Source organism: Ixodes scapularis, unplaced genomic scaffold (assembly GCF_016920785.2).
Source record: "Ixodes scapularis isolate PalLabHiFi unplaced genomic scaffold, ASM1692078v2 PGA_scaffold8__174_contigs__length_109621045, whole genome shotgun sequence".
NCBI classification, from domain to species: domain Eukaryota; kingdom Metazoa; phylum Arthropoda; class Arachnida; order Ixodida; family Ixodidae; genus Ixodes; species Ixodes scapularis.
In genome coordinates this window covers 6,069,571-6,090,504 of record NW_024609883.1, presented here as the reverse complement: position 1 = coordinate 6,090,504, position 20,934 = coordinate 6,069,571, and the positions used below count along the sequence as shown (strand labels likewise).

Below are 20,934 nucleotides of genomic sequence, written 5' to 3'. Positions count from 1 at the left end.
ACAGGCACGATTGTGGGAGGATCCAACAGGCCACCCAGCATGGTGAGCAGACAGTTGCACTAACTTGTCAGCTCGCTGTTTGTTGTCTAGTGAAAATGACTTTTCGGTTTCCTCTCTGCACACCTGCCCCCAGCGACCGCTGCTGCCACAGAGGCCGCTCGCTGGGGCTGTGTGTACATGCCCAACCGGTTTTATGTGTATCGGAATATCTGTACATGCCCAACTTGGTTTTAAGGAACTCAGCACTGAGGCAACAACATGAGTTGGGTACTGCTCTTTGTAAATATTGTCATGTGCAGTCTTCACTTTCCACTTTCCAGGTAACAACGAAGAGCCAGGGGACCCAGTGGGAGGTTCTTGAAGTTGCCGATCACAACTACTGCACGAAAGGGTCCTCAAAAGCTGCAGTTTGGTTGACAATGTCCAGTGATGACATTGAGTTCTACACCGGAGTATCAAGGGCTGTGTTTCTGTCTCTAGCTGAGATGGTGTCCATGATGACCACAGCAGAATCACGCATCCCTCTAAATGATCAGCTTCTTCTTACTCTGATGAGACTACGTCTGGGCCTTCTCTACGGTGACCTTGCCCGGAGATTTAACGTATCAGTAAGCCGCATTTGTGCCATCATCAAGAAGATGCTGGAAATCCTGAAAAGGATTATGGAGTATGTTGTTATCTGGCTCCCACGATCACGCATACAGAGCAGCATGCCAGCCTCTTTTCTGGAGAATGGGTATGCCAAGACCACTTGTATTTTTGATTGCACCGAGGTGACCTTGCAAAGGCCAAAGAAGTTAATGGCCCGTGCTCAAACATACAGTGCTTATAAAGCAGCAAATACTGTTAAATGTCTGACTGTAATTGCACCTAATGGGCAGATAATGTTTGTTTCTGATGTCTTTGGAGGGAGAGCCTCAGATAAGTACATTGTCCGGACCTGTGGCGTTGAAGACTACCTCCAGAAAGGGGACGAGATCATGGCCGACCGAGGCTTTACGCTGGAACCCCACTTGGAAGCGCGAGGAATCAGGATGACCATGCCTGCATTTACAAGAGGTGAGGTTATTGCATGACGTGGCTGTTTATAAAAGGCTTGTGTTTGCATGTCATGTTTAAAATATTGCGAATATTCAAGGAGGATTGGTGGCCGAGTGGGCTAAAGCGCACACTCAGCTCGACGCGCATGGAGCGAAAGCTCGCGCTGCAGAACCCAGGGATCCTGGGTTCGTGCCCCTCCCCCGCCCGTTTCGATCTGGATGAGCATCGTACCGGCATGCGGTTGTGTATCACTACTGCGTGTGCACGTCAAAGACCCCAGGCTAGCATTCATACTGCACTGGTAAAATCGCCCATCTACAGTGTAAACCAGTGTCGCCCCATCCTGGCAGACCGACCTTAGGCTGTATAAATCACTAAAACATCCAATATGACTTTTTTTTGGTGAATATTCAATTACTACAGACATCTCTATTTGAGCAGTTTCCCAACTGGCCCATAGAGGGTACTAGCGCTATAGTTGTGATTACGTGGCTTCATTTCAGTTGGTTTTGGTCTGAGCAGTCTCACGGCTGTGTGAGGGTTTTATGTCGTTTTTGCTTATTTAATTATAATTCTTGCTTTTCAGCAAAAAATCAAGAAAACTGGTAGAATGCCACTTCAATACTTGTTAAGTGGTTCTGTGCCTAAATGGTGCATTGTTTTGACATAGCTCATGGCACACGTGGTCAAACTTGTCATTTGGTGATGAGGTCTGATGGAACAGGAGGACAACAAGCATGTTCAGCCATGTTTGCAAACACTAACTTCCACAATAAAAAAGTTGGAAAAATTAATGGACTCACCCATAATCAAAATACCGGTTGAAAACATAGTGAAAAAGTAATGTGCTTAATCGTGAACAACATTTTAACTCGCAAGTTTAGTGTGCACTGTCTGCTGTTTAGGAGCACCAATTTTATTTGAAGTTTGTTGGCTAGAATAGTTTGATATGTACATAGCGAATCTAAAGAGGAACAATTTTTTTATTGGCCTGTATTTTTTTGAGAAATATGGTATCCAAAAATGTTTCCATGGTCCGTCGCAGGTATACTAACTAACTGCACATATACTAACTAAGCGTTGTTCACACCGTCGACCTCTGGAAATAAAACATTCTGTCTAACATGCTCTTGATATGGGGTAAGTGGAAAAAAATGTCGAACTTCTGTCTTCCGTGCATTTTTCGCAAAAAAATGATGAAGTGCACAAGAAAAAAAACAAAAAAAAAACCAAAAAACAAGGCATCTTTAGCTGAGGTTGGTTGAATTTCTGGCACCCTTTTCATAAACCTGTATGGGCAGGCATTTACTTGTTTGAACAGATCAGCTTGCTACATAATGCGGCACTCTTAAGGCGAACAAGAGATTGCTGTCTTTCCCTGCTGCTAATGAGGTGTAAATTGTTCATAAGGGGCACTAACCTGAGTAGTAAAATTTTATTTCCTCCAACCCTTGCTACATAACATGCAAAAGAGCGCCTATACGTGCAAGCAATGTCGCGCAGTGTTTAATTTCAACCATCATTTTGTCGGGCCAGGCTGTTGAAGACAAATTTCTATCCGACCTCGACAATGCCAGACACAAATGAATAAGTTTTTCGTTTTTTTTTTCGGCATCACACATTGTCGGTGTTGGTTGGAGAATCATTAAAGCGATTGACTTCAATGGTTTTTTTTATTTGAAAACAGAAAATTGATAAAAAAAAAGTTTATATAGTGAGAACAAAAATGTAACTTATTCAGTGGTATTGTTATAAACAAACAAATCGCATGATCCTGATGTTACAGTTGTTTAAAAGCATTATCCTGTCTCTATGTTTTTCCTCCCTTGTCTTTGCGCTAATTTTAACAAGATGTTCCTGTGCAAAGTTGCACGCCCGGTAGGCCGGTTCTGAAAATGGTCCAAACATTGTACAAAGTTACCCGTAAGGGTTGTGCAAGTAGGAATGGAAAGCAGATTAAGAAGCCAAAATAGGCATGTGACGATAATTGACAGAGTCAGTTGAGAAATGTAGTGAAAACAGATGCAAAAACACGAATACTAATGCATTTGCCAAGGTGGGACGAGGCGAGCAAAGCGATCAGTGAAGCTACCTTATGGCGGTTGTGTCCCATGATTCCATAGTGCGAAGCGCATATGCTACGGCGAATAAGAAGGTCTGTAGAAACATCTATCGCAGGGAAGGTTTTAAAGAACATTTTACTCTGTTGCAGTAATGGTTTTGTGATGTGTTAAATCTTAAAGGGACACTGACAGGGTATTTATGCTCGCCGAGGTTTTTAGTTGTACGTGACATATGAGAGCTCAACTACCCAGAACAGAATTTGCGGCTCGAAATTCGGTTTCTTTCCGCCCGAAAACCGCCGATCAAGAATTGGCCGGTTCGAGTCTCGCTCACTCTCTTTTTCCCGGTCACGGGCCGTCTTCTAAGGTATCGATGCGACCACCAAATTTAATCAAAGTCGTGGGTCACTGAAGGCACACACTCAATATTAAAAATAGAAAAAAATATGAAACCCATTTTTTGTGGCTTCTAAAAAGCTGTAATTACGTTGATTGAAAAAAAAAAGTTCCACAGACAACCGGAAGCATTCTGTGCGTTCGTCGTTCCGCGTATCGTGGGACTCGCGGGGACGGCGATGGCAGCGTACGACGGGCGTGGGACCTCTATTTCAGAACTGTCGTTCGCGGTACCGGCGAATTCTGTCTACCGTTAAAAGAGAAATTTGGGACTGATCAAAAGAATTGGTATTCATGCCGTACGACACGCCCGGCCACCAAGCCGATTTGCACGAAGACGTCGCCGAGCCGTCGCTCCCTTCTCGTGGCTGAAGACAACGCTCGCTCAAACGTCAAGCACGACGTGTCTACTTCGAGTTGAATATGCACGCGTACGATTTCTTTACTAGGTGCGAATGTCCCCAAAGCGTGGTGCTTCCCGACTTCGACCCGGGAGTGCTTTTGCTAGAGAAAAATCGACAGCAAACTTTCCAACTTACAGTTTACCGGCTGAATTATTACTAAAGAAAGAGATCCACCAAAAACGATATGACCCAGTAGCTCAGTGGGAAAGACGTCCGCTTCACACGCGGTAGGACCGGGTTCGATCCCCCGTGAATTCTTTTTTTTTTCAAACATTTTCTGATGTTTACATATCTTTTTCTTTTTTTTTTTACAATCATCACTGAAGAAACGAACAAAAAATAACAAACAAATGTTGTGGACGATACTTCGCTGAATTAAACGGTATGGGATTTCCGTTTTGACACCTGCGAACTCAATGTAATCACTTTCCACAAAATGCAAGGAGCATATAAATCAGGTAGCGTCCGCTTTCCGAGGTGCCCGTAAATGTTCTACAGGAATTGCAGCCAGCCATTGGTCCCGATCCCGTTGATCTTTCGGAAACTGTCGCACAATGCCACTTTTTTTCGGAAGCAGGACATGTGAGCCAGCTCTTCACGCAACATCTTGGGTTTATTCTTTTCGGAGCCGATCATGGAAATTCACCACGGCACTCACTACTCATCTCAAACTCCTCATCTCGAACTCCTCAATGTACAAAACAACTCATCTTGGAGTACAGAACAACGAGCGGAACAAACATAACTGCAAAAGAATCGCACGGCAAGCAGTTCCCGCACGCCGCATCGCACGCCGCATGTCGTGTCGTCTGCTAGCGGAGAGGAGAAAAAAAACCAAAAAAAAAAAAACCGCACGGTCGGGTGTAGCCACGTGACTTCCGCCAGTTGCTCTCTTCTCTCTACTTCTCCGACCTCCGTCGGGTTTCGGTTTCGGTTTCGAGCAGTTGCGTCTTTTGGCTTTATTAAAGAAATACGCTACTCTGTTGCAAAATATTAATTGGGTAGTCCTCCGACACCATAATAAAGCGCCTGGCAAAAAATAAAAAAAAAAATGTTTGGGGGGTGTCAGTGTCCCTTTAAGGGGAATGAGCAGCTTTATGTCTCAACCAAGCTATTTTCTTTTTGTGAACAGTGCATCCTCGAAGTGGTCATCATTAGGCTCGTCTGTTTCTCATGTGCAGCCTGGCACTTCTGCGAGTGGAAACTTCCAAGTGTATCATTGAAACTGGTGCATAAACAGTATTTTTTCTTCGTCTCATTCTGGTGCTTCAGCAAAGGCATTGCTTGAGCATGTCTCTCTGTGAGAAGCATGGCACAATTTCCTTGGAGGATTAAGATGTATTAAATTTAATGAGTAGAGACTAAATGAAACACTTAGTTTTTAGTCCTGCAGAAACCTGAAGACATTAAGGCTGCCCATGGGGTTGACCATGTGGCCCACCTACGTAAAGCGTAAAGTGAGACCGACACATTCTGTAACCCAATTTCTATATGACGCACATTAGTCGGTGATTCACTCTACGATACCTAGAATTGAAAGAACATAAAACACAAAGGATGTGTGTGGACAACCACACTTTGCCTAGGGCTTCGTGGTTTTGGATAAGCCTTTCATTGCATGGCTAGACAAAATTGGTGGTGGACTCTCTTCAATTGGTGGTTTGCTCGCTTGACATACCTTGCATGTATGAAAGGAGTGTGGCATACTTTCTTGTGGGCTTAGTAACTTGAATGTTGCTTTTTCTTTCTTCAGGAAAGCCCCAGCTGTCAGAATCTGAGGTAACGAAGACTCGACGGATTGCATCAGTGAGGATCCATGTTGAAAGAGCCATTAATCGCATCAAAAGCTATCGCATTTTTAAGTCTGCTCTTTGCATAACGTCTCGTCGAGCGATAAGTGACATGGTTTTTGTGTGTGCTGGTTTGTGTAACCTGAAAGGACCACTCATCGCAGAACAAACTGATGCAGTCTAATGCAATATCATATAATGCTGCCACCGCACTGGACGCCCGTGCCGTTTGTTCTGCAGACCGCTGACCGTGTTTCGGGAGCTGAATGTGGTTAACTTTGTCGAGGCACGACCCACCAGGCATTGTTCCCCGATCCGGCCGCCCTGGCCTCTGTAGCTTTTCAGAGTCCGTCATATCAGCCCCTCATATCAACTTAAGGGGCTGGTATGACGGATTCTGAAAAGCTACAAATCCCAGGGTGGCCGGATTGGAGAATAATGCCTGGCGGGTCGTGCCTCGGCAAAGTTAACCACAATCAACTCCCAGGAGACGAGACACTGTCTGCGGCCCGCAGAACAAATGGCACGGGCGTCCAGCGCGGTGGCAGCGGTTACGTGCTGCTGGCTAAGCCAGCTCTCGTTCGGATAGTCTGGCATGTCATGCTGAGAGCAAGCTCACTCACTACCTGCCCTCTTCAGTGCTGTGCGGTGATGTCTTCATTTAGTTTTTAAGGTGAAAGCCTTGTATGTCTCATCGTTCAGTCGACCTTCTTAGCTTCTTAGCCCTTGAGCGAAAACACGTCGACAACATGAAAACAACGACAAAAGTGCATCATCAGAGAGCGTGCTGTCTTCGGAGGTTCGCTATCACATTTATGTGACCACTCGGGCGAATTAAAGGCAATGAAATTAAGAAGGATGACAAAGCGAATTAAGAGGAATCAAAGTGAAGTAAGTCATGTGTCTGTCTTTAATGCATCAGCGCTTGAGCTTTCGCCTTCAAGTCGTGTTAGGGATGATATAACGGACCCGGTGACCTTTTACTTGTAGTTTCTGATGTCCGAGTCCCAGGGTTGCCTTTCTTCCACGAAGGAGGAAATGTAGAGTGCCCTGTTGTCTCCTGCACCAAAGAATTGTAGACAAATACGACATACTGCACAGACTGGTCCCAGTCTCGGTGATAAGTGGAGACATGCTTGGTAATCATAGTTTTCAGGGTCCGGTTGATTCTTTCAGAGTCTCTTGGTTTGTGGCCTGTATGCAGTGGTACAGGCGTAATTAGTGTTTGTCAACTGGAACGGCTCTTCCATCATCTCCGCTGTGAAACAACGTCCCTGATCTGTAATAGCTCTTTCCAGTGTCCCATTGAATCCGTGAAAGCTTTAGCTGCACAGGCCGCCATTGCTTCAGGTATAGCCACCGCTTCTACCGATTTGGCGTAGCAGTCGACCATCGGGACTATATACTTGTTTCCATCCTGGGACTCCGTCAGTGGGCCCACGAAGTCTATTCCAATTTGCCCTGCTTTGGTGTCATCTTGGCACACAAAAAAGATTTCGCGTTGCAGGGTCTTTGGTACCGCGAGCGCCAGTCGTTCCTCTGTGAAGCCCTTGGCTCTTTGGTACAGGATGTCGTCAATGAGAAAAAAGGGCCTCGCTTTTCTCTTCAACCTTTCCCCCCCCCCCCCCCCCCCCCCCAGTTTGCTCGGGCCTCTGGAGGCGCTTGATGATACGCTTGAGGAACGAATCCTTGTTTTGAAGTTTGCTGATCTCTTCTCTGGACACTAGCAGGAGTGGCAGCCCTTTGCCATCAGGTGCAGGATTCTCGACTCCTGGTCAATGCTCCAGGGTGAGGTTGGATTCTTGCAACAGCAAACCCCAGCGGTTCAATCGTCCATTCGAGTTCTTCTCTGTCATCAGCCTCCTTAGCTGGCTTGGTCTGTGACTACCGTCATCGGTTTGCCGATGATATATGGTTAGAACTGCTAAGCACTTTTTCTCTCCTGTGCTGTAGTTTATCTCTGCCTTGTTGAAGTGCCGACTTGCGTGTCCGATGACAGCTCCTCCTCGCCTTCTTTTTGAACGAGCACAGTGCCAATCCCAGAGCCGCAGGCTTCAATATGGATCTCGATGAGCAGGTCAGAATTGAATAATCGATGAACTGGATCGCTCGTCAGCCAGTTTTTTAGTATCTCAAAAGATTCCTGGCACGCTTTGTTCCACGTAAACATGACGTCCAACCTTGTAAGGTCATTCAGTGGCTGGGAGATGCACGCAAAGTCTCTGACGAACCTTCCGTAGTAACCGCAGAGATCCAGGAACTCCGAACTTGTTTGCGGTTCGTTAGGGTCTTAGTGTCCCGGACAGCGCGAATTTTATCTGAATTACAACAAATGGCCTGGCCGTTTGTGATGTGGCCAAGATACCGAATGCTGTTGAAAGCAATGTCGCACTTGCTTAGTTGAAGTTGGAACCCTGCATTATCAAGGGATTGGAAGATCTCTCGTAGGTCCTGCAGTTGGTCTTTTGCCATTCAGGAAAACGCAAAGATGTCGTCCACATAGGCCAGGCAGATTTTCCATAGCTGATTCGCTACCACCTTTTATTGTGCACTAGGACGTTGCAGAGTTGCTGCATAAGTAGAATTGTACAACATTGAACTTGTACCTAGAGTCCTGAACCAGCAGCGAGGGCAGTATTCTCCTTGCCGTCCTCCTTATTGGGAACTTGCCAGTGACTAAAAACCAAGTGTAGCGTAATGAGGAACCTGGGTCCCCTTAGCTTGTCAACGAGATTGTCCATCCGTGGAAAGGGGTGTACGTCTTTCATCGTTATGGCTTTCAGCTTGCAGAAGGCGATGCAGAACATCGAAATATCCATCACGTGTGCGCCAGCTCCACTGGTGACGATTATGCACTGGCCGAAGTTTGGATAACGCCTTTGGTCAGCATTTCTGAAAACTGATCGATCGTCAATCTTGCGCTCATATTGTCACGAATGACAATTGATCAGGTAATGAGAACTGAAGCAAACTAAACGTTTAATGGGGTGAACTTGTGCCCAAAACAAAATATAAAAAGGCTCGCATCGCCGGCGTCGATGGCGGCAACACACTGAATCGAACACTAAGACGAGACTGACTCTGGCTCGCCGCGCGGAGCCCCGTATGTAGATGCGTGGGCTTCTGGAACAATCGGCATAGAAGGTTCGGCACGTAGAGCATTCTTGCCTCGAATAAGCAACAGGGTTTTCGAATTTACCAGAACGCAACATCACAGAAACAACAAAAAGGTGTATTCCGCGGCCAGGCATCAAACCTCGGCTTTCATGTCGGAGGCAAACACGATAACCGTTGCGCCACGGATGCGCTGCCTACTTGGCCATGCAAGTGCGGCAATATGGAGAATTCCAGTAGGGGTTTTGCCAGACTGGACTGGTTTCCTCTGTGTTAATTTCATGTTCAGCGACGTTTGTGTGCCTGATGAGACCTGTTTTAGTGGGGAAGGGGTGACTGTATTTTGTCACCGGACCTTTAAATTGCAACTTTTCTTCAGACGACAACTCATGCCCCAGCTGAATGTGGCGAGTGAGGTCCAGGAGGGTGACCTGCTCAGTGGTGGTTCTTACAATTGTCGCCACTTTTTTGATGATCGTTCCCCTTAGGACAATCGGGGGCATGCAGTCGGTGTTGGCAATGCGAATGAAGCCCACCTCGTTCTTTATCAGTGTCAACGTCCAGGCCACACTGGGCAGGGGTTTGTTTGGGTTGGACCAGAGGTTCCACCATCGGCTGCTATGCGCGCTGCAATGAGGGCCTTGGTTTTCGGCAACAGGTGCAATTCCTCGAGGCACTGTACACTGGCAGTATCAGGCGAATTTGTTGGATGAAACAGCTCGGGGTGTAGAGCCAGTCCTTGGAGCTCGATCCTTTTCTTTGCAAAGTTCAACACTCCCTTGGTTCCCTAGCAGAACAGCAATCCACACACCTCATGCGGGAAGCCTGGGTGTACCACGCATTGTCTACACGCTCACTTTTGGTCCGATGTGAACGTTCAATTCCACTTCCCCATGTGAGTTCACCAGCCCCGTTTACAGCGCGCACGAGGAGTCCCGAGGGTCTCGGATCTACTATTTTCTTGGTGGGTGTGGCAAGAATCTGCTTAAAAGTTGTAGATCAACCTTCATATTCTCCAGACCATGCTTCCAGTTACTTTTTTCTCCTACATCACTTGAAGAAGCACCTACCGGGACACTGATTTCACGATGATGTGCTGAAAAAAGCATTTCAATAATTTCAGAGTTGTGAAATACCGTCTTTAGGAGTCTGAGAAATGGCTAAGAGGTGTGTTTAGTGCATTGATGATCATGAGAATTGGGCTTAAAAATAAAGGATGCTCTTGTTCTTTTTTTCTTGTGTTAGGTTAGAACTTTTAAATGCCCTTGACAATACTTCCCCTCATGCATGGGGCTCAGTGTGTTTTTGGATACATGTAAAATCCGTTTTAATCTTTCTGGGTTTTCATTTTCTTCAGTAAAAATCACTTAGCTGGCTGATCTGCAATTGCTAAAACATTGACTAATTCCTCCTGGCCCCTGGCACTCAATTTGTTCAGACAAGTGTTGCATTGTAAAAGGGACACTGAAGGTGAACAGAAAGTTAGGGCACAAGCAAGCTGGTCATGGTCGAACATTACTGACTAAAAACTCCGAGACTGGGGTGAGAAGGGACGGACAAACACAGTCTCAAAAGGAGGCAGTGTTCGTCCTCGAGACTGGAGACTGTGTTTGTCCGTCCCTTGTCCCAGTCTCGAGGAGTGGAGGGAGGGGGGGTCTAGTTTAGTCAATAATGTGCACTGAAGATAGTTTCGAAAACTTGTCCAGTTTACATACTTCACATGTGCAATAATTGAGCAGGAAACAGGAATATATTTGCTTAAGATGTTTACACATTTTCAGCAAACAGATTTTTGATACCAATACTTACGTCGTAAGACTGGTCTCTGTTGCGTGACTGTTCGCATATATGGTAGGATGGAATCGAGAAATGTTTATTGTGCACTATGAACTAGACATTCACTTCAGTGTCCCTTACGCACTCTGTTATATTGTTTGTGTGTGTGACCTTTCATGTCACTAGTGAATGGCATTTTTGACATAGTACTGTTGCTGCTTATCTACTTGTTTAAAAAGAATAAACTTTTTGTAAAAAGTGGTGTAATATTTGGCACCTTAATCTGTTTCACGACATTGTTACAGACCGATGTGCTGGAAGTATTTGTGCACTTTGCATAGTGAGGCTTTGTGCTGATTCCCTGTCTATGCCAGGTTGCCTTTGGGCAAGTTGTATTACGAGGCTGCCACCACAGACATTCTGTGTTGTGCAATACAGTCGAGTAGTGTGCAATACAGAATGATAAAACATGACCAAGACTGGTGTTTCCTTTCCTCGGAGTGACATGAAATTGCCCAGATCGAGTAGTTCCCCCACCATTCGCTGCTTCAGGCATGCGCTAAAACCAAGATTTTCACATGGCTCGCAAATGGTATGCGAATGATGTCTCACAATTTTATTTTCAATTGTCGCTGCCAGGGGCAACCAGTTGTAAAATCTCTAAAGAAAATATTGTACATACTGAGAGTGCCACATGGTAAAAGCAAATGTTGAACTCGACTATTAAGCATAATTCCAGTTTCAGAAATGAAGTCAAAATGTCTTGGAACTGTTTATGCAACAAGACGTTAGGTGGATTCGCCAAACAAAAAGAAACAAGTAGCGCACATATCTACTTTAATAGTGTTTGGAGAAGGTCTTACGAGATTTGATTGTTAGAGAAGACAAATAATTCTGCTCCAAGTTTGAAGCCAGAGTATTTTTTATAAAAAGACCTAATAACTTGTCTGAAGGAATCATACAAGTATCTAGGTATGGGCAAAATGCATCTGAGAATGTACCAAAAACACACGCAGCACGGTTTTACAAAGATGTATTTCAATGCAGTTACAATTCACAAAAAACATGAGAAACTCTTCCAAACACTTTTCAATTAAAATAATGTTTCCACAGTCCGAAATTAGTGATGAAACAATAACCACAGCAAACTTGCATAAAATATAGAGAGAAGAGCAAACACAGCATCAAGAAGTCGCTATTTCCACTCGGCTCATGCATTTCCTGTCTATCTTAATTTGTTACAGTGCTTTTGCAGAAACCACGGCCAGAGGTGACGTGTTAAAGGTGACCGGTGGCCGAGTGTGCTAAACCTTTGCATTTCGGACCCCATAAGGCAGAAGATTGCACTGCAGAACCTAGATCTCTGCCTCTGTTACTTGTACAGTGAAGATCAGAAAACAGTTATCGCCTAGGTGCTCTAGTTTTTGTAGAAAAGAATTAAACGGATTGAAGCGTGTGGTGCCCTAAGGCAGATTGGAGGACCTGGAAACCATCCACCTGGACGCTGAAGATCATGCTTGACAGTCGTATGTTAGTAGCAAAACAATGAAATAAAAAGTCGAATTCGGGGGTTTTACGTGCCAAACTTACGACGGGCATCTGGCACGCCCCAACGGAGGACTGAGGATTAATTTTGGACCACCTGGGGATCTTTTGACGTGCAACCGAAAGCTCGGTTACACGACTCCTTCTCCGCAATGAGCAGCAAAACAACGAAGGAATGCCTTTGCTGACTTTCGGTAGATGATGCCACTAATGTTATATGTACTAAAAGCCAAGAATATGGGGCTTTTTGATATATTAATTTACGTTTTACCAATATTTATAAAAGATTAGCCGATAACTGCTCAAGTTGCGCTCTCAGCAAACTGCACTCGATGCGACGCCATAGCCCCCATCGCCAATACGCTCAACTGCTGGTTGCGAAATGGCCCCCTTTTCCCTTAGCGGTTACAAAGCACATTTGCTTACTTTTGCTAAAGTAAAATAAAAGACAAGCTCAAGGTCCAGATAATTTGAATGTTAAAATCGTTTCAGGGCCCCTGTAAATTGGCGATGTTTGGTGAGGCTGAGCGCCTCACCAAACATCGCCAATTGTTTACTACGGTTCTTCACATAAAAGCAAGTACACCCGCCGGCAATATGAAGGTGAACACCTTACCTGGTTTTTTGCCTGTTTTACGGCTCCCTAAAGCTATATTAACTCTCAACGTCTCGAATGGTACGTGGCCAAGGGTTTAAACTTTGCATTCTAGCCCTCTTCTGGAACAGAGCTTGTTTCAAAACTTGCCGGAGTGTCAAAAACAAGATGAGGGCTGTTCACCTTCATATCGCTCACGTGTGTACAGTTTCAGAAATGCTTGTGCACTCTTATATCACATAGAAATTACAGAGAAGATGCAAGCGAGCTGGTGAACTTTCAACATTGTAAAACCCGAGACGTAGGACAAAAGGAGAAGAAAAAAGGGGACAACGGAGAGACAGGTCTGTGTCTGTGTTGTCCCCTTTTTTCTTGTCCTATTGTCCTACGTCTCGGGTTTTACAATATATTACATCTTTGCCAACCGCCTGTAGCCCAATGACAGTTCGCGACTACCATCTCTGTACTTTTGTTCAACATAAGGTAACATCGAAACAAAATAAAACCTTGTCAGACGTGGCATGTTTTTCGTTATAAACTGCTTATCAAACGGCACTGTGAATGATGCAACGTTGAGGGGCGACCAAACATAAAAAAAGCACAACACCTTTTTGGTACAGATCATAGCGTACTGCACCTGGCTGTAAAAGCCTCTGTCGCGATCGGCGTCCAAAAAGAAACTGCCATCTTCGTTTTTTTTAACCTCGTAGGTTCCTCCTTCGATCAGGGGCCAGCAATCGTCTGTATCTGGGCACTTGATCTCTAAGATGGCGTTATGAGATTCAATCAGACCGTCTGGAGTGGCAGAGATCCAGGGCAGCTGTGCACAGACAAAAACAGTTCCACACAAGGAAACCCTTAACCCTGTCTCTCTTCCAAACTGCGTTCGCGCAACGGGCTCAAAATGCTGGCCCCGCCTAGTTGCCGCATTCCCACGGAATGTACAGCTGGTGAGCGACACCACCGCCTTGTCGTGGGAAGTCGCTGCCATTTTAGGAACCCGTCCTACGTTGGACGCCGTAATGCGCAACTGCCGTGACTCTCTCCATAAGGCATTTGGCATGCCCCTTGTTTGATTTTCTAACTCTGCTGCTGCAGCCCTGCTCAAGACAACATAATCTGTGTAAAATACATTGCACCGCAGGCAGCTCTCTGGCAGGCTGTCTAAATCAAGATGGCTCTCGTGGCTTGGTAGTGCATCCGGTGCCTCATCAGGGCCACAGGATGGCATCCGGAGAGGTGCTCTAAGTGTGTCGTAGAACAGCGTTCCTGTAATGGCATGGAAAGAAACAGTTAAAAATGTATTGCCACTTTCAGACTCCCTGTTTGTAAGAGATGGCGGGAATTTCTCCGTCACTCCAAATGTTAGTAATGATTTATCCGATTATTGAGCTGACTAGACTTGTTTAAATCCTTTGCATCACAAACTTCTTGGCAAACGTGTCATTCTTGGACTGCATTTACTTTAATGGGAACTGGTGCTGTTGTGGTAGAAATATTTACATTTTCGGATTAGATTTTTTGTGCAAAAGAAAGCCCCGACAACCGGTTCTCTCAACAGTATTGAAGCTAAGGATGACATTGTGCTATTCAATTCGAAAACTACTATTTGCATACCCTAGCCTACAGTACGAGTGCAATGTTAGGTATGTTGGGCAACGCTAAATGATTGTGCATGAATCCAATCGAAGCAGCAAAACTGCCGTCTATTCCTTTGGTCGCTTTCGTGGAGTTGGTTGCCAAATCTTTATTGAATATTTCCCAAAAGTTTGACATGTTCCGAATTAGCCGATCCAAACATTGGAAGATTCGGCCGATCGTTATTTATTTATTTGAATTGGAACATTTACATTCGAAACTCCATAAGCATTTTTTTCCCTTGGATGGCCAAGCTTTTAGAAACTATTTTGTACAGTATGTAAGCTATGTGCAAGACTTGTATTTTGTTTCTTGAGGTTCCACTAGTCAAAAGTTTTAAAAATCTGATTGTAGAGCTATTTATAACAAACTGAGCAGACACATTGCCATGTTGGTGCAAGAATAGCTTGTACTTGCCCGGTATGTTGAAGAGACTTTGAGAGGGAGCTGTCGTCAAGAACTCTTCCAGCTCTTTATCATCACGAAAGGCGCGAAACTTCTTTGCTTGTGGAGCATGTCGAGCATGGGTAACGGGGCTTGTGGATGTCCCTCTCTCCAACTGGAAATCGATGTTGCAGAGGGCGGAGGGCACGATGTTCTTTTTCGTGCCTTGGTTCCATTTGCTTCCTTCATCTGTACAGGCGTGCCCAGTGTATCCCGAACTTGCTGCTGCGTCTACCTTCCAAAGTATTGCACCTACATGGCTGCACACTCTTGCTTTGCCGGCCATGCAGGTGCATCCAGCTGTCACCACCTGGCCTTCCCTCTTGGCGCAGACCCAGACCTGATTGAGCTTTTTGCTTGATTGTGACCCTTGCACACTGCCTTTTAAAAGGACCAAGTCGCCGTCTATTTCATGAATGAGGACTTGTCCCACCCAGCCACTCTTCAAATAGTTATATGACTCCAAGCTTTTATACGCTTTCACATCCCTCATATCACATGCTTTTGTGTAAAGCAGATAGTAAATTACGTCTGCTGACCGAATGTCCGGCCACTTCTTCACGTCGTCGTCCCAGCTGGTGATGAGGTCTGGATGAGGGTACCGATGCTCGCCTGCAGATGCAAGGCACCGGAATTAGCACAGATACACAAACATCAGAAAAAAGGGGAAAGGAAAAAACAAGACTAGCTAGCCAAGGTGCAGGTGAGTGGCATAAGTTTGCCATGAATGTAAGGCGCGAAACTGGCATGTAAAACAAAAACAGTTGAGGAGGAATTCCTCTGTCTCTTGCACAGATTTATTTAAGAATTGTATCTGAACTTCAATTTGAAACGATGAAGTTATGTAGACACACAGTGTCATGGTTACCATGTGTTATGCCTTAACGTGTAAATCGAAATGCAGCTGACACAGTTATTTCCAAACATGCATTAGTAAACACAGATGGCTGTTGTGTGCAGCTCATTTGTTTTCTCCATTGCTCTTCGCCCGCACGCGGTTTCATTAAATGCATTCTGTGTGCTACTCAGGGTAGTCCTCTCCGTTGCCAGTGCTCTTCTTCTGCGCTTTCCAACAGAAAAAAAAAAAATCCTGCTACTGATGTTTGAGAGTTTTAATGACTTGTTGCAAGCGATCCGATAACAGATGCGATCTTAGCAATTTAATTCGGTGTTTGAGGGTCAACTGCATGACCGATCGCGTCGGCGGGCACCGATCGATTGCGGCACAATTCTCATATTGTGATTATTCGTTGCGACGTCAATCGCCGCAACTTCCGACCATCACCTTGCGCGCGACATTCAGTGCGCACCTACGTTATCTGAGCGATTAGTAAGTAGTCGGCATTTCTCTTTCTCCCTACTCACCTCCGATGTCAATGGTCCGTGTCGATCCGCTCGACATCGCTGAACTCGCGCCGGACGACATGGCAGCGGTACACTCAACTCAAAACAAAACGGGAGTGCTTTGATGATCCGATTACACGGAAGAGAAAAAAACAACTCAGCAAAATATGCTCGAAGGCTGTGGCTCCGTCGTCCCGTCCACGTGGTCCCGTCCACCTTGAAATGGGTGGCCACTAACCGGACGTTCCGGTTCACGGCCTGCAAGCCAACACTGTTCATCCCGCAAGTTCCGCCTAGTACCACTCCAAGCCGAGCCAAGTTCCCCCCATACCCACAACGTTGCCTACCCAGATAATCGCTACGCCGCCACTATTCTAAGTGATTAGCCACTAGACGGCGCTGTCAACGCCGTTTTTGCAAGATGGCGGCGTCCTTTCAAAAAAGGTCTATATGGTAGCGCAGAGCAGAAAGGGCAGACCTAGACAGCGAGCGCTTGGGTCATGAGCGGCCGCTCCCCGAACCACGCTTGTTTTTGTGTTTTCGTCACCGTCGTTTTTGTACTCCGGGAGAAACGGGCGCGGCGATTCGAAAGGGCGCAGGGAGAAACGGGAAAGGATGGACGTTGAGTTTCTCCTCTCCACGATAGCGACAAGAAAAGAGAGAAGAAAAAAAAAGATGTTTCTGCGTTTGGCCGCTCGCTCTTTTGTGGCGCTAGCAGACAAGGTTCTCTTCGCTCCCGTTTCTCCGCCCCTCTTTTCCCATTTACGGCGGCCGTCTTTTCACGCGACGCGCAAGGCTTTCTCCGTATACAACAACTCATGTTTACAAACAAATCGCAGCGCCCCTAGCGGACGCCACCGGCGCTGCGCATGCGCGGTAGATGGTGGGCAAGAAGCCCGCCGTCGCCCATAAACAAACCATTGAATTTCGTTGTTGTCGGCGTCGGTGGGAGTCCCGTGCTCTTTTTCACGTTGGAATTGTTGATTCTACGTCCTCCTAACAATGTCTGACTGCTTGAGCGGCTTCAGCAAGACTAACGAGGCAAAACTTTGCGTGAATAATGTGACGTGCGGCGATTCATTTCACGTGGACGCCGCAGAATAGGCGCTAAAGCCTGACTCCCACGATGAGATTTTGCTCGCTGTTTTCATACGCGACGTTGATTGGACTGCAAAAGCGTGGACCGTAGCTGATATGGTGGACGTCGATACTGAAAACCGCAAGTAGAATCGGGCATTACAGGTCGGTGATGGCCACTAGTGACAATAATGATCAACATCTTCTTGTATCTGTTTGCACTTAGCCTACTTACCCCAACCAACCTTCAAAAGTGTTTTGAGGCCTGCACTTAGTTCTTATCGCAATTACCGCGTCGACGTTTGGTTTACGGGCCGCTGTCGTTTGAACGAGCTGACGACAAAAAGTAGACAAGTTTGAAAGAGCAGACGACAGTTCGAACGGATGCGCAATGGAGTGCGTGAAAGAAGCACCACGCCCGCGTCAACAAACCATTGTGAGTCTGTATGTGTGTGTGAGTCTGCATACTCTTTTTCGCGTTGGAATTGTCGATTCTACGTCCTCATCGCAGTGTCTTACCACTTTATTCGCATAAGCGAAATTATCAAGGCTCGTTACGCCTCGAAACTTTCTGTACATAATTTGACGTGCGGCGATTCATTCGCATGAACGCCGCAGAATGGACGCCAAAACCATGATGAGATTCTTCTAACTATTTTCGGTAGCGACGTCGCTCGTGTTGCAAAAAGTAGAAGGTAGCGGCGATGATCGATGTCGATACTGAAAATCGGAAGCGGGAACAGACCAAGCCTAACAAGTCGGTGATGGCCACCGGTACCAATGATCAACATCGTGTATCTACTGTTTACATTGAGCCTACTTAAGTCTTTTGAGGCCTGCAATTACCTCTTATTGCAATCACCGGGTCAAAGTTTGGTCTACGGGCCGCTTTTGTTTGAACGAGCAGACGACAAAAAGCAGACGTTTGAAAGAGCAGACGAAAGTTCGAACGATCAGGCGGCCGTGCGAATTTGAAGACGCACTGAACCCGTGGGTGGTTCGGACAACTTGGCGATTTTCTCTCGTTTATGTTGGAACCAAGCAAATACATCTGGCGACCACAAAGTGTTGCCCGCACACGCAATCGTAGTTCGACAGCGTCTGGTTTGCCCTTGTCACGGCTACTATCCACGTTCTCGGACGAACGGAGGGGGGCAAAAACACATGAAAACTGATCTTCAAACCTTTCCAGACTCTCTTGGTACAACCCCCGTCGCAGCATTTTGACGAGAAGGCAGGTTTTTTGTCTCGTTTCTTCCAAAGCAACACGGGAATACATGTCTGGCACGGCGACTTCTGCCCACCGCCCCAGACCGGAAGTGCGTCCGGCGCGCCACCACCGCGGCGTGACGTAGGAGAGTTGAGTTCGTGTATAGAGGAGGCTATGACAGAGGCAATCTTGAATGTGTCATTCTCTGGGCAGGACTGGATACGTCATGATGATATCGTTCCACGGCATTGTTACATAACTAGCGCGCTGAGTCGCGCAATGCAGAATGAACATCGACGCATGTGTCCCCCAGATATTCAAGCTTAGATATTGTCTGGTGCACAACCATAACAAATAAAAACCACTTTTCAAATACCGTCGACAAAAAGGAAGGTCCCAGATGAGCTGGTGAAGGTTAAACATACTGAACAAAGCCTCAGACTGAGGAAAGGCAGAACGAGAAACAGTCATATCTGCTTCTGCACGTTCCTCCTGTCGGTCCTCAGTCCCCAACACAATCAAATATAACCCTACCTCACAATTAATTACAGTGAAAAGAGTATGCTTACCTCATTTCAGCAAATATTCATGTCAAACCAAGCGTAGCGTCGGTAGCGTCAAGCCACAACTCGCCGCCTTCCGCACGTAGAAATTCAGCGAGGCGCTCACGCAGGCCGCACCGGCCGAGAAGGGAGAATGCCAACCAGTGTTGCCAGGTTGCTGCCGTGCTTCCGCCAACTTACGCGAATTACGTGACACATACTGTTGTTGGCGGTTTCAAATTTGTGCAGTGATTACGAAATCTTAAAATAAAATACTTTACATACTTTTTGAGGTTATTCAAGTGAATGATTTTATTGTACGACTGCCTGGACAATATTATATGATGCTAAAGTGACCACCCCACCCGTTGTCACTGGGAGGGATGTGGTCATTCCGCAAAGGCTTAGGGTCGTCAATTTGCCCAAAGGCTAGTAACGGGGCCTTTGGGCTCCGGGGTCAGTGGCTCCGAAACGCCACTTTGACTACCCCGGGTCGTCATTTTTTCTTCGAGTGTAGGGTGCCTACATGTCTGCGTGTGTATGAAGGCACTCTATTTGACACAGTATTCCTTCTCTTCACAACCCCTGGTCATCGGCAGGCAGCACATTTGAAAGTGGTGCTTGCCGACTTTATTAGGGGCGATCAGGGGTGCTATTCTGGTGGCAAACGGGTACCTTTCGAGTTGTGACGTGTCGAGAAACAAGGGGCGGAGCCTAGGTCATAAAAGCTTTTTCTTTCCCAACTATTGAGTTTGCAATCCCGGCCTCGCGCAAGACAAAGAAAGCCTACGTCAGAATGACGCGCCTTCGTATCTAGGGCGCGGATGCCCCCCGCGCAGCAAAAAATCCCTACATTTTTTTTTCTTTTCCGCTGTTGCTTTTTTGGGGCGTCAGAGAAAGTAAATAATAGAAAAAAACAAAATCCTTGGCTAACAAAATTCTATAAGAAAGTTACTCCATACAATTTAAGAATAATGTACTGTTTTTTGTGTTTTTTTTAACTTGCGTGAAATATAACTTGTCTAGAAGTCTTCTGTTTCTACTCATTTACTTCGGTGCTTCAAGTTAAATATGGTTAAAACCATGGTTGAAAGAGCATGTGTTGTTAGCGTCGAGTGTATTTTCCTTTGCGTATTCTGGCCCTTTTGATGGCATTTTCGGAACATAGAAGAAAGAGTGAGTAAACGTGTGGCACATCATCAAGCGACGACAACGACGACGACAACCTCATCGACACCGTATAACTTCCTGAAACAAGAACAACGGTGCGGCGTTAGTGCAACCTGCGCTTCAAGCATCTATGCCTTGGGGTGGTAGCCGTCTGCATAGAGTGGACTACCTTTTTGGAGACGGCTGCCTTCACCAAAGTGAGCCGCTGCTCTGTGCACCATCCAAACGGCGCACGTCGTCACGTCGGCTAAGTGTTGCCAGTTGAGACTACTGCTTTAGCTGTCCCCACCGAGAGTGGAACAGCCTTTCTAGAAAATAACCGCAATATTATTTGGTTCAACTTGTATATACCGATTACATCATCACTTTTATTATAGACGCGGCACCGTGGGGCGGCTCTCCTGAGTCAATGCATTGTAGTGGAACACGACACGCAGAGTCCGAGAGCCGGTGACGAAGAAGAAGCAGCTCGCTCCCGGCAGCTTTATTTATAACCAACTTAACAAACACGTGGCGCCCTCTAGGTTAGTGGCGCTACTGTACATCTCTCCTTCTAACAAAACCGAAGATACCAATTACGTCTAAAACCTAAAACCCTAAAACCATCAACTCTTCCCAACACCACAACGACACCACAGCAACACTACAACGTTGGAAAGAGTACACAGACCGTAGTTATAGGTCGAGTCTTTTGAGGCGGACTATCGCCCGACCATATCGAGACCTCTGAACTACTTCAGACTCAGGATCCAGGGGTCTCTGACTAACGACGTCAGGGGTTGCTG

General features: G+C 46.2%; 1 protein-coding gene across 1 annotated transcript; it reads left to right on the top strand.

The window, feature by feature from the left end:
* Positions 1 to 419: 419 nt before the first annotated feature.
* LOC115329653 lies at positions 420 to 5,062 on the top strand. Its single transcript, XM_029991359.2, has 2 exons — positions 420 to 1,059; positions 5,037 to 5,062. Exons 1-2 carry the CDS (start codon positions 420 to 422, stop codon positions 5,060 to 5,062), a joined length of 666 nt encoding a protein of 221 aa, XP_029847219.2.
* Positions 5,063 to 20,934: the final 15,872 nt, after the last annotated feature.